General features: G+C 38.9%; 1 protein-coding gene across 1 annotated transcript in view; it reads left to right on the plus strand.

Annotated features, from left to right (window-relative positions):
- Positions 1-13813, plus strand: part of THSD7B (thrombospondin type 1 domain containing 7B) — a 797103-nt gene that overhangs the window by 678791 nt on the left and 104499 nt on the right. The window contains exon 15 of the mRNA XM_027768766.1: positions 10300-10433. Coding sequence (XP_027624567.1) covers positions 10300-10433 — 134 coding nt within the window. The remainder of the gene's footprint in view (positions 1-10299; positions 10434-13813) is intronic.

Raw genomic sequence — 13813 nt, forward strand, 5'->3', positions numbered from 1 at the left:
ATCTGTGTACAATGTGCTATTATCTGTAAATATCATACAGCAGATCTCTAAAACCTATGACTTCAATTTTAATAACAACTCTTTTTCCTCAAGTCTCCCCCTCCTCGCCCCTGGTCCTTGACAACCACCATTCTATTTGCTTCTGAGTCTATTTCAGACACCTTCTATAAGTGGAATCATGCAGTATTTATCCTTGTGTATTGGCTTATTCTATTTAACATAAGGTCTTCGTGATTTATCTATACCCTTTTTTTTCTGAAGGGCAATGAATTTGTCTCTTCTAGTACTTTCTGAAAGTTCAAATTACAGTTGCTATTTTTCACTTGAGCTTGATTGATGACTACAGTCTGTTCTATGAAAATCAGAAGGGGCACCATGGCTGGAGTCCCTACGTGCTGTGAACAACTTTCTAAATCCCATCTGATTTCTTGTCATAACACAGCATGGCAGTGGGGGGCAGCTCCCAGGATACTGGAGAAGGCGATTCAGCCTCTGGAGTGAGTTTCTCTCTCTCCTTCTATTTGTTGTGATTGTTTACATAGTGCTGTGGTACAGAATGTTGGCTTTCCAGTTCAACTTGCTCCAAGTTGCCCATGTCAGTACGATCCCTCAGTTCTGTAATGTGTACCAGACACAGAGGAAATTCTATCAGTGCTCAGTTTGTGTGTGTATGTGTGCGTGTGTGTGTGTGTGTGTAAATGTGTGTATTAGTGCTTTCTTTGTAGAATATCATGCTCTTTATGGGATGTACACAATGATTGTTGATGAAAATGGACTGCCCCTTTTTGTGTAGTTCACTTTAAGGCCACAGTTTGTTTAGGTAGCCACTTAAATGGCACCCAATAAGAAATATAAACCCACTATAGGGAGAAACAGAATGTTTAAACTTGTTTAAGAAACTAAGGGATACCTACTTATTTCTCATTATGAATCATCCAGATCACATCACCACAGATAACTGAGCTTTATCCATGGTGTTTTAGGTGGCTTTGCAGCTCCCTTCTATTTAATACTCTCAGTAATAGGAGAGGAGGCAGGGCTGTGATAGAGGAAGGAAGCATGAGAAAGAGGGAGGATGTGTAAGGATAGCCTGGGCTATGTTTATTCAGTCTTATTGCTTTTCAGCATGGGGAGGGAAATAGGACTATGTGGATGAACCAGGTAGTTTAGCTGCCTATAGGTGTTGGCCTTAATTTTGAGGACTTTGTGTGTAAAAGATCATCAGTGATAGTCAAGCTAGAGGGATGGGATTAAGTGTCATAGACTACTAGAAAATGAAATTTAAATAATCTGGAGTTCAGAACTTTTGAGTAAAATTATCTTCGATATTCATTTTTGGAAGAAAAGCTATTCTTTAAAACATATCATTTATCAAAATACAAGCAATGGAACTTGAGCGGTGGATGGTAGTAAAGCAACTGGACTCACATGGGAAAGGGTTAATGTTTGTCTACACCCTGAGTACCTTGGAACATGTACAAATGCCTGTTATTTGAGCTGACCAAAGCTGGGGGTAGATCGCTGCGTGAAGACCTGGGTGGAAGTGGCTTGTTCTCTTTTTCTCTCTCTTTCTGACTCTCTCTCTCATAGAATAACAAATGGCTTGTACCCTAGAATCATGTTTATAAAATCAATACAGTTAAATATAAACATTGATGTGAGTTTAGAGCATAATCTGTAAGTCAGTTTCTCATCTTCACATGTAGAAGCAGTAATTCCCTACATTTTTTTCATATGAACTCTGAGTAAGCCCAGATTGGGAAAATGCCTAAGGAGAGGAAGCTTCATTCAAATTCACAGCACTTTCAAATGAAATTAAAATTCCAATAATCACAAAAGTGTTTTACATTCATTTGACAAGAGAGGTACCGCATGTCTCAGATTATGTTTTTCATTGAGACTACAGACAAGCTTTAGAATGTGAATCCCTTCCTGAGCCCCTTGTCATAAGGCTGCCATCGTCAGGGTCTGTACATCCCTGCTAGAAATCCATTTGTAGATGATAGGGAATGAAGCTACCACAATTATTGTGCTAATAAACTTCTCATCAGCTTTAAAGTTCAACAATTTATTGGTCAGTAAATTTCACAAATAAAGCTCATGCAGCATTAAGTTCATTTTTAGATTTTTAATGTTAAAATGGAAAACATAATGCATATTTAAAACCAATGCTGATTTTTTAAAAAAATGTTTTAGAGATTTTTGCTTTCAGGCATGTGCACTTGTTGGAGAGAAACAGACGCAGTGAGAGCAAAAGTGAGAAGTCACCGCCTGGGGGTATGGTCATGCTGCAGTCTCTTCTGCATTCTCCTCCCAGAATCATAGGCATGCACACACATGTGCATGGAGTGATTTTGAAGCCACCAGGTCTAGGACCAAACTAGATTTGGTCATGTGAGAGTCCAGTGATGTAACGGTTATGTCCCCAAACCAATCGCGAGTCTTAACAAATTAGACATGATGGGAAGCTCGGTGCATTCTAAGTCCTTTCAGTTACTACGCAGTTAAAAGAAGTTAGAGTGTGAAAATACCTATGGAAAAGAGGGCACCAGAGCCTCAGACTTGAGCATCTGGGTAAACCACCAACATCCCTGAGAATTGTTGGTTGGGCCCAGAATATCCATAAAAACTTGAGTTTCAATCATTACCCTCCTTTTTTAAAAGGATTTTTAAATTAACTTTATTTATTTATTTTTTATTTTACCAAAAGAGAGACAGAATGAGAGACAGAAGAAGTGAGAAAGCAAACTACTAGGTCCAGTAGACTTGAACCACAGTCAGACATATAGGAGTCCAGCACCCTTAACCACCATGCCACCTGCTGGCTCCAATCATTGCCCTCTTGAGTGATCCACGAGATGTGGAAAATGATAAACATAATAGTTATCCTGCAGATAACAATTTTTAAATGTTTGTGAATATTTTTCCACCTATTGTTTACATGAAGAATTGCAACCATACTTTGAGAATTTCATTCATGATTTTTCTTTTTCATGAATTATGCAATATTAGCATTATCCTCATCCTTGAAAAGATATGCAGTATTTCTTAGAGAATGGTGATGTGCTGAACAAGCTAAACAGTTGGAATCCATGTACCATTGGCATCCCTAGAGTAGGATTCTCATGTAATCTATTTGAGCAGAAGTTGAATTATTAGCTTCTTCAAATTTTAGTTATCTTTTATCTGCAAATAAGGATCATCTCAACCTTGACTAACTCAAATTATTGTGATGACCAGAATTTAAGATATACAATACTAGGACTAGCAGTTAGCGTAATGGCTATGTCGCTGGACTCCCACGTAGTCGACTGTGGTTCAAGTCCCATACCCAGTGGCTTAAACTCACGCCGGGCGCATGTGCATGCGTGCCCAAGATCCCAAGAGGAGAATGGAGGAGAAGGGATCACCCTTGGGGGGGGTGAATTCTCACTTTTTATCTCTCTGTCTCTCTCTGTCTTTCCGGCGAGCGCACGTAGCCTATAGCAAAAAAACTCTCAAAAAATAATTTAAAAAAAAAGATATACAACACCTATGTAAATTGTCAAGTCCCACATTGCATTATCATAGTATCATTGCTGACCAGAAACTGTTAATGGGTGTGGTTGAACAGCCTGTGCATATGGGTATATTAGAACTAAACTTTAGCATTGCATACCTTATATTGTGAACAAGCACATATAATGCATGGCTGACAAAGATGGAAACAAAAGATTTTATGTAAATGTGTTCCTTTCTAGTCAGTCAGACCAGTCAGAATGGAAGAGAGCACAACTTAGGTGCTGACTAAGAAAAGGGACAGAGTCAATCACAGTGGCACAACAGAGGCATGATGCTCTGCAATACTGAGGCCATGTGGGAAGGTTTTAGGTTCGTGTCCTGAGGTCTCCCTGTACATTTCAGGTACATGCATGCATGCCTGTGATCCTTGTTGACTGAGGCTGGGGATGGATTGCAGTGTGAAGACCCTGTTGAGGGTGTCTCTCCTTTTTTTCTCTCTGTCTCATTCTCATGGAAGAAATAAATAAATAAACTTTTAAAAAGAGCCAGAATTTGACAAGTGGAGGGAGAATGTAGCCTAGACAATTCCCCTCGAGTGAAGTATGAGCCATGGACATGAAAAGAGAAAGCACAGACAGGTAGAGAATGGCTACAACAAAGTTTTTTGAATTAAGGGATGAGAATTCTTGAAGTGATCAGAGGCCAATTTGTACATCTTATGGAAAGAGTTTGCTACATTTGGAGGAGAAAAGAGCCTATAGTGCTTTATTGATCTCACATTCCTGGAGACCATTTCCTCTCACATTCCAATGGGACAGACTGGGCTCTGGCTTACCAGGCTCTCTGGTCACAGGTGGGCCTTTGAACTAATTCCCAGCCTCTACTGAGGAGCCACAGCGCATAGCACGGAGATCTAAGGCCTAAAGCGTCTATTTGGCTCTTGACTGACAGGTTCACTAGAGCAAGGGCTTATGCTACAGAAAATCAGAAGCTATGAATTTTCGTTTCTTAGTTGTTCTTGTTTCAGGTTTGTTTATGTGTGTGTTTCATTTTTTTTTTTCTGTAGGTTGTTACTGGATTATTTTATTTATTAAAGCTTTGTACCCTACAATTTTAATATGCAATAATGACTTCCACTGAGTTCTAGTGAGACCTGCTTCCAAGTTTATGCCAGTGAAGTCAGTCTATAGAATAAATCTACACTTATTCAAATTGATCAATTACACTGAAGGGAGGTTTATTTAATAAATTAATAAAAGACTGACTCAGTGAATGAGTTTCTGATATGACTCTGAAACTGGCGAAATTATAAAAACACAATTCCCCAGTGAAGAGGTAATAAATAGCACTCATTACTAAGAAAATGAAATGTTACCTCTCTCAGAGGATTTAGATTTTTCAGTGGCATTCTTTAGCATCCATAGGCCTATCAAGCCCTGTTATTTGCTTCCTAATTTGTGCCATTTACAAATGATTTTCATTTAACTTTTCCATGGCTCATTTCTCTCCTGTAGAACATTCTCACATGATTCCTGATAAAGTCCACATTGTAACACATTTCCATTATAAAACTATAATAAGCACTGACTAAACAGTGATATAAAAATAGCCAGAATGTAAGAGCCTGAGAGGAGAAGAAACTGGAGCCTGGGTAATTTTTATTCTTGAGTGCCCTGCTGACTTTTTACCTTTTGTGGGCATCTTTGATCCTCGAGATAACATTTTTGCCTGATAGACAAGGACTTTCAGGAGAGCATGCTAACGATCTTAAGAGATATCTTCACAGCCTTTCCTTTCTACAAGATCATCAAGCAGCACCTTTCGATGGCATAGTGACTGCTATTCTTCACCTACATTCCATAATGGAAAAAAAGGTTCTCAGTTTTATTTAGTCTTACTGTCCTTTGTAAAATATCCCTACACATTCCATGGACTAGGCCTCTTTTCTTGATAAAATTAAATGAGGGCCATTTAGAAACGAGAATCCCTTCAAAAATTAGTTTCAATTTAATAAATATTTATTGATTGCCTCCCCCATCTCCAGGTCACCTGAATATAGATATCATGAAAACATAGGCTTTCTTTGACTAAGATTAACAGGTTTGCTTTTTTCTTTCTTTCTATTTTTTTGTTTTTTAAGTAGACACAGAAATACTAATAGACCGAGTCCAGTTTTAGGGTCAGAAGCATGTTTAGGTCTAGAAAGTACAAATTGTGTTTCTATGAGCATATACTCTCAGTATTATTTAATGAACAAAGTTAACATAGAGATACTAGGAATGAATGAGAAAAAAAGCTCAAGTATTGAGAGGATAATAGAGACGTAGAGAAGGAATTTTAGGGGGTGGCTTTTTCAAATGTTATTTTTCCCCCACTAAAACCCAATGCAACTGGACCCACATGAGAAAGGAACTGGGTTTGTGTGCTGGGACCTCCCTGAGCACATTGAGGAGTTGTGTACATGCCATGATCTGGCCAGCTGAGACCAGGATTAGAGCGCAGCATGAACTCTGTTTGAAGTGCTTGCTATCTCTTTGTCTCTATCTGTCTTTCACATGAAAGAGAGAAATAAACTTGAATAAAAAAATGGGACAATCACTGAGTGCCAAATAAATGATAAGTGATGGAACCAGCAGTTGGCATGGTAGTTAAGGGGCTGGACTCCCACATAGCTGATCATTGAAGCTTGAAATTCACCCTGGGCACATGTGTGTATGTGTACCCCAAATCCCAGGAGAATGGAGAAGGGATTGTGGCATGGCCATCCTCTCCGGAGGATGATTTCTCACTTTTGCTCTCACTGTCTCTCTTACTGTCTCTTTCTTTCTGTCTCTCATTGACAAGCACATCATTCCTATGGTAAAAACCTTAAATAAAAAAACAATAAATAAAGGGGGAGGATATACTTAGGCCTTGAAGGAAGGGTAAGAATTTGTCAGATTGGACATTATGAGCAATTTAAAAGTAGTAGACACACATCAGAGCGAAGGGGTTAAGTGATTTCATGTGACTAGAGAATCTTCTTTTTTTTTTTTTTAAGTTTTTGCCATAGGTCACATACACTTGCCAGAGAGAGACAGTGAGAGGGAAAGGAAAAATCACCCCCTGGGGGAATGGCCACACTGCAATCCCTGCTCTTTCATTCTCCTCCTGTGATTTTTTTGGGTGGGTACATATGCACATACACACCTTGTGTGATTTTTCAAGCCATGAGTCTGGACCTCAAACCACAGTCGGCCACATGGGAGTCCCACACTTTAACTACCACATCACCTGCTGGCCCCAAGAATCTTACTAAGAGATGCTCTTTTTTATTACTCAAGAAGATGGTGCAACACCATTTTCTACAAACCTGTTCCCTATCCTCAAATAACTTAGCATTGCAGTTAACCACTTTAATTCTGATACAGACGACTGGAGAAAAAAGAGTAAAAGTAATGGACTGATATGTGACCAAGTGTTTATACCCATTTTTTGTTTGTTTGTTTAGCTTTTTAATCTAACCTTGTAGCTTTATGTGGGAGTGCTACAAAGAGACTCAACCCATGGAGTTCTCTACCCAGTGATAGAGTCCTGGGCTTCACACTGAAAAGAATTCAAGAGCAAATCTTTGAGGAAAAGTGAAAGCAAGCTTATTAAAGAAAGTGTAAAGAGCAGATTACTCCATAGGTGGAGCAGTCGCAGAAGGTATGAGTGAACAATTTCATTCCTTCCTCAAGTAGACAGGATCAGGGAATTTGCTCACAACTGGCTTCTCCCATCCATGGCCTCCCTTGGCAGCAAACCTCTAGAGGGAAGGGGAAACTGTTACCCTAAAGAAAAGATAGCAGGACTGATCCATAGGCGGGGCAGCCCCAAACTTTGGTGGGTGTCTAGATTATATAGCTTGACTTAATGCCAAGTTAAACAAAGGGAGGCTTATTTAGGACTTTTCCAGAAAGGGGGCAGTATTTTTCTTGGAACCACTGTCTCTCCCATTGTCTGGATTTGTTAGGGTAGTTCTGGTCATTGTTATGATTATTCTAAATGGTATAGGGGAGAGTGTCATCTACCAGGCTAATACTACGCAGTGAAGGTAAACTGAGTTTGAAGTCAGGCAGTGGTTGTTCCATCTTGGTTCCAAATGATTCAGACCTAGGACCCAGCCATCTAGCTACTTCCTATCTGTCTGGTGTTATGGTTTTATCTTAGGTGTTTAGAATGTCCCTCACCTCATTTTGGAATGTCCTTCATCTCAGTCCCCTTCTGCCCTTCTGTCTTAGGAGAGAGTGTAAAAATGTAAGCTCTACCTAGTATAGATAGTTTTAGGGAAGAAAAAAATTAATCTATTTCTGAAAGGATATCTTTTTTTCTTTTTCTCTTTTTCTTTTTTTATTTCTTTTTTTTATTTTTATTTTTATTTTTATTTTTTTTAGAATTTTTTGCTATAGGGTGCGTGCACTCGCCAGAAAGGCAGAGAGTGACAGAGAAACAGAAAGTGAAAATTCACCCCCCAGGGGGGATGGCCACACCACAGTCCCTTCTCCTACATTCTCCTCTTGGGATCTTGGGCACACATGCACACACACATGCCCGACGTGAGTTTAAGCCACCAGGTTTGGGACTCTAACCATAGTCAACTACATGGGAGTCTAGCAACATAGCCATTATACTAACTGCTGATCCCCATTTTTTTTTAAAAGAGGTCTTTGCCTTAGGGCATATGCTCTTCCCAGAGAGAGACACACACACCGAGATGAGAGGGAAAGTTAGAAATCACCCCTTAGAGGAATGGCCATATTGCAATTCCTTCTCCTTCGTTTCCCTCCAGGGATCTTGAGCATCGGCACATATGTGCCTGGCATGAGTTTCAAGCCACCGGGTCTGGGACTCAAACCACAGTCGGCCATGTGGGAGTCCAACAATGTAACTGCTGTACAACCTGCTGGTTCCTGAGAGGATAGAATATCTTGTCCACTTGGTCTTAGGGTCATTCATGAAATATGAGGGAAATTTATTTTATTAATCTTTTCATCCAGCTTCTGTTTGACTAAAATACTTTGGCAGAAATGTTCTCCTGTGTCTTGTATGAAAGTCAAAATGTTTTGTTTATATTGGTATACGTGTAGATTGGAGATCCATTTGTAGAATAAACTTATAAACTTAATGAAAGCATTATTTTCATGGTATAGTTAAGTCAGCTAAGCCCTCAGCTCAGTTTTCTAGTAGCTGTTCAGTTGGGATCATGTCGTTTCATTTGCATAGATTCTTTTCTTATCTCTGCTATCCTAGGAGTTTTTTGGGGGACAGACTTTTCTCAGATACAACTTATCACTTCCTTATTCTAATGTAGGAACCACTTCTGACCCTTTCATTTCATTCTTGTCAGCATTCACAGTAGGAAATGTGATCCTTTTATTACTTAATTCCTTACTTTCCTCACACCATTTCCACTTCTATTTTCCCATCTCCTTTCATTTTACCCTCGTATATTCATTACTTTGTCGTTTCTCTTCTCCTTGTGAGCTCTACGTGAGAGGGCCAAATAGAACCCATAGTTAAAAATAGAGTCTGACATCACTTGTGATTCCTAAGATATCGTCTCTCAAATTACCTTTTTTCATTTGATTTCCACCTAACATGCTGACAGTGCTCCAATCGTATTTTCAGATTATTCCATTAAGCAGTGCTTTCCCTTAGATTTAGTATACACTTACAGGCAATGGTTGTGTTTGGATATCTTGGACAGCACTGCCTAGTCATCATGTACAATTTTATGGTATTAGAAAGGAAAGAAGTAGGGACTGGAGCTTTAATTCTTATTTAAAAGGAAAAGCATGAATTAACTCTGTTTTTAATAGGTTGAATCACTCTTTATCAGCAGGCCTATACTAGAGTCATCTTAGTGATCCTAGCAATGAACAGTTTTCTTTTTCTTACCCAGGAAGAACACTGCTCATTATTAAGAAACAATACATTTTGCATACAGCCTCAGAGAAGCAGACAAACTCAATTGGCTGTCCACTGGGATGCAATTTCAGGGGAAAAAAATGTCACCACAAGCAAGAGTATAGGAAGTAATCTAAGAATTCATTTATTATACTCATTGTTTTTACCATAAAATTCTAAATATTCATAGTCAGTATTCACACAGAGTCATAATAGTTTAGCAGTGTTTGTCTTGTGATGTGTGTGTGTGTGTGTGCGTGTGTGTGTGTGTGTGTGTGTGTGTGTTTTAGCTCTGCTCTGAAAACATATTGCAAATAGCTAAATTCATATGAAGCCACAATGCCCAGGAGGCTAAATGATTGCCTGTTAGCATTGATCATTTGGGGGCATAAAAAGAAATTTCCGGTGCAAATAATACCACTTTTCTTATGCATTGTAAGAAACCCTTATCTTCAATAATAATTTTCTTTATATACATTGGTTTCCATTGACATGTTAAAGTACATCTGAGAATACAATATACCATATAATTGAGAACTGGACCATCTAATAGATGCCATGTGAGCTCTTTGAGGAAATGAAATGATAATAGAATTCCTTGTCCTGGTGCTAGAAAATGACTGTCCTTTGTTCTCTTCCGTGAAAGCATACCATCATTGCATTTTAGTTGATTTCCCCTGTATGCTTCTTCAAGCAAGTCAGTGAATTCAGAGAAGCCAAATATATCTTGTTTTTTGGGAATGTAATTTGGCTGTTTGGGCCAGAGTGTAGTTTCTTGGTTATGTTCAGTAGGCACTACTAAAAGAGAGGCTATTTCTCTATGACTTGGATAGTTGCACATAATTTCTTTTTCTTTCCTGTTCTTGACAGGTGCATGAGGCAGTTCCATGTTACAGTGAATGCGATCAGTATTCCTGGGCTGTAGAACACTGGTCTCCATGCAAAATCAACAATGAGCTAAAGGCGTTGCGCTGTGGAGAAGGAATACAATCTAGGAAAATCAGGTGTGTGAAATGGAGAAATGTGGGAAAAGGGGGCAGTGGGACTTACATGTTTTTTATAAACAACAGTGTTTTTATCCAAGTACACTCTGATTTTCACACTATGTACTCTGGTTTTTGCTCATCCTTGAAATATCTGATTCTGGAACTGATACGGATACTCATTCAGGGGGTCCAAAATCAGGCTCATGTCACCTGCTGTGAAGAGACAAAGCTTGGTAAATAAGGAAAGGAATTTATTCAGTGAGGCCAACGATAGGAGGAAGAGCAGATCAGAGTCCATTGCCATCTCCACCATACTGGACAGGATACAAAGCTTGTTTAGGGGAAGAAGCAAAAGGCAAGTTATAGAGGAGTCTTGGTTTTCAGCATGACCTCTAGAATGACTAGGAAATGTGATAGCATCAGAGAGCAAATGTGGAGCAGTTTCCCATCTTAGAATACAGGCAACTTAGGGCACAGTGACTGGTTTCCTTCTTGTAAGAGGCTTAAAGATAAGCAAAAATTAATAAAAGAGCAGAAGTGAATGGAGTCAGTCAAAACAATTCTTAGATCCTGGATTAGAAGCTAGGTGTGGCTTTGTATGCTTGAGCGTTTATCTTCTCAACTGGTCATATGGAAGGGGACTGGTTGAGTCTTTCTCCTCCCTGTGTTATGATCAAGAATCTATAAAGACCCAGTGAAATCGTTGTTAACTTTAATTAGTTAAGCATTAGGCTCTGTGTATTGTGAGGGAGATAAAAAGCTAGGTCCCTTGAAGTGAAAAATAGAAGTTAAAGACTAATTTTCCCAGGAACCAGCAGTTAGCGTAATGGTTATGTCACTGAACGCCCACGTAGTTGACCGCGGTTGGCATCCCAGACCCGGTGGCTTAGAACTCACGCTGGGCGCGTGTGCGTGCGTGCCCAAGATCCCGAGAGGAGAATGGAGGAGAAGGGATTGTGGCGTGACCAACCCCTCTGGGGGGTGATTTCTCTCTCTGTCTCTCTCTGTCTGTCTGGTGAGCGCATGCGCCCTGTAGTGAAAACCTCTCCAAAAAAAAGACTAATTTTCCCAAGCTTTAATCTGTTAAGGTGGACTCCAAGACTAAGTACCATCACATTGGTTCTCTAATGATGGCTACATCTGTGGAAGCTTGTATCTCCTGACATGCCATGTCCTGAGTGGGATTCCTTCTGCAGTGTAGTCACACGCTCCACACTTTCTGTACCCCCACTGGTGGCAGAGACAACTGCCTGGTGCAGGCTCTCACTGCTCATCTGATTCATGATCACCACTATTGAAAAATTTTAAAATTTACCATTTCTCCCTTTTGCATGTTGGTTAGTATGGTTAATCAACATTATCTTAATTTTGTATATCAGTATATTGAAAGGTCAGTTTAAACCCCTATTATTAGCCTTGGAAACTAAACTCTAAGGATCCTGTAAACAGTTGCTAAACATTTTAATATAAAAGGAGAACACCTCTGAATGAATTTGGTGAATGTGGGTAATTTACAGAGGGAGCCTGTTTAAATTTTTCATATTATAAACACTGTACTGATAACCAAAAGATACATTTGGCCTGAATTCACCAAAGTGGTCTACTTATAAATAATAAAGGAAGAAAGAAGAATTTCCTTACTAGGTAGGGAATAAAAAATGTTGGAATAACAAGCAAAAGCTAAAATTTTAGTATGCATTCTTAGTATGTAAAATAAAGGAGAAAACAGCAGCATAGACAACTATTCAATTACATAAGCATACCATTACATTTTGCTACATTTAGGAAGCTCTGTTTCAGTGACAGACAATGCCCAAATCACATAGTTTCCTATTGAGTTAACTGTTAGATGAAATTGAGTAGGAAGGCAGAGCCTACTTAAATGTGTTGATTGTTATTCATCATCAGGGAAATTCACTTCATTTAGTACTTCAGTATATCCTGGCCATTTCCGACAGTGCTGGTGTTGCACAATCACTTGTAGGCGTATTGGAAGAAATTGACGCTGGCAAAATTATAAAGGTGCATCTCATAAACAACCCAAGCTTGTGGCCACTAGATTAATTGTCTCTCTTCCCTTCTGTTCATTGCCCTTTCTCCGGGGACTAACACAGTCAGGCTGTTACACACCTTGCGCTTTTATCTTTTTCTCTTTGAAATCTCTGTCTCCTGTATCTCATGTAAATGAGATATGGCATCTCTTGTTCTCATCCCATGCCAACCTCTTAGCAATATTAAAAGAAAGTCTTGGGAAAGATATAAAAGCTTTAAGGGAATAAATTGCTCTAGCAGAATTGTGGCAAGCAGATTGATGGAAATACACTTGAACAAGAAAGGCTTTCAGCTATACCTCTCAGCTCAGACCTACAGAACTGATATAATAAAAACAACATACCTAGCAAACATTATTCTTTTAGAGGTGAACTGTGTCCTTTCTCCCTCAAATTCATGTTTTAAACTTGTAATCTCCAGTACATCAGAATATACCTGTATTTGGAGATGGGCATTAAAAGAGTTAATTAAGGTAAATGAAATTATTGGCATAGACCCCACATCAGTATGACTAGTTAAATTAGGACTTGGACAGACACAGAGGAAGGACTATGGACTATACATCAGGATACAGTGACCATCTGCAAACCAGAGAGAGAAGCCACAGAAAGAATCAGCACTGTTGACTCCTTGATTTCAGACTTCTAGCCTTCAGGATTAGGAGGAAATAAATGTCTGTTGTTTAAAGCCACACAGTCTATGGCCCTTGGTTTGGCAGCTCTAGTGAAGCAGTACTTGGTCACTGCATGACATGCTTTACATGCATGAGCACATTTAAACATGTAAAGTAGATCTCTGAGGCTACTTGCATGCCAAACCATTATTGCCTTTTAATGAGATTATGTTATAATGAAATCGCTGATCAATTTTCTTTCATAAAATCTCCAAGGGGAAGGAATTTTCATGGTTCACTCATGACTACAATCATGTATTAATTCAAAAAATATTCTTGAATATTTAACTTCTATATATTAAACATTGTTCTAGTCACAAGAAATAGAATAGTGAACAAAAAGAGTTCTTAAGGCCAAACAACTAAAATATAGCAGCAGAAAAAAAAATTAATTCATAAAGTAATATATAATGGAATGTGTTTGTTATGAAGTGCTATGAAGAAAAACAAAATTTGGTTGCATTTATTGGGGGTATTTTCAAGAGGTTTTTTTAGAAAAATGTTTTCTGAGCAGAAATATGAGCAAAATACTAGACTATAATGAATGTGAAAATCTGAGGAAGAATTCCAGAGGAAGGGAGCAAGTAAAGCTGGAAATTTTTACTAGTAAAAATAATAAGATATCTGGACCAGTAGGTGGCATGATAATTAAGGTGCTAAACTGCCACATGCC

Source organism: Tupaia chinensis, unplaced genomic scaffold, assembly GCF_000334495.1.
Source record: "Tupaia chinensis unplaced genomic scaffold, TupChi_1.0 Scaffold147433_1, whole genome shotgun sequence".
Classification (NCBI taxonomy): Eukaryota; Metazoa; Chordata; class Mammalia; order Scandentia; family Tupaiidae; genus Tupaia; species Tupaia belangeri.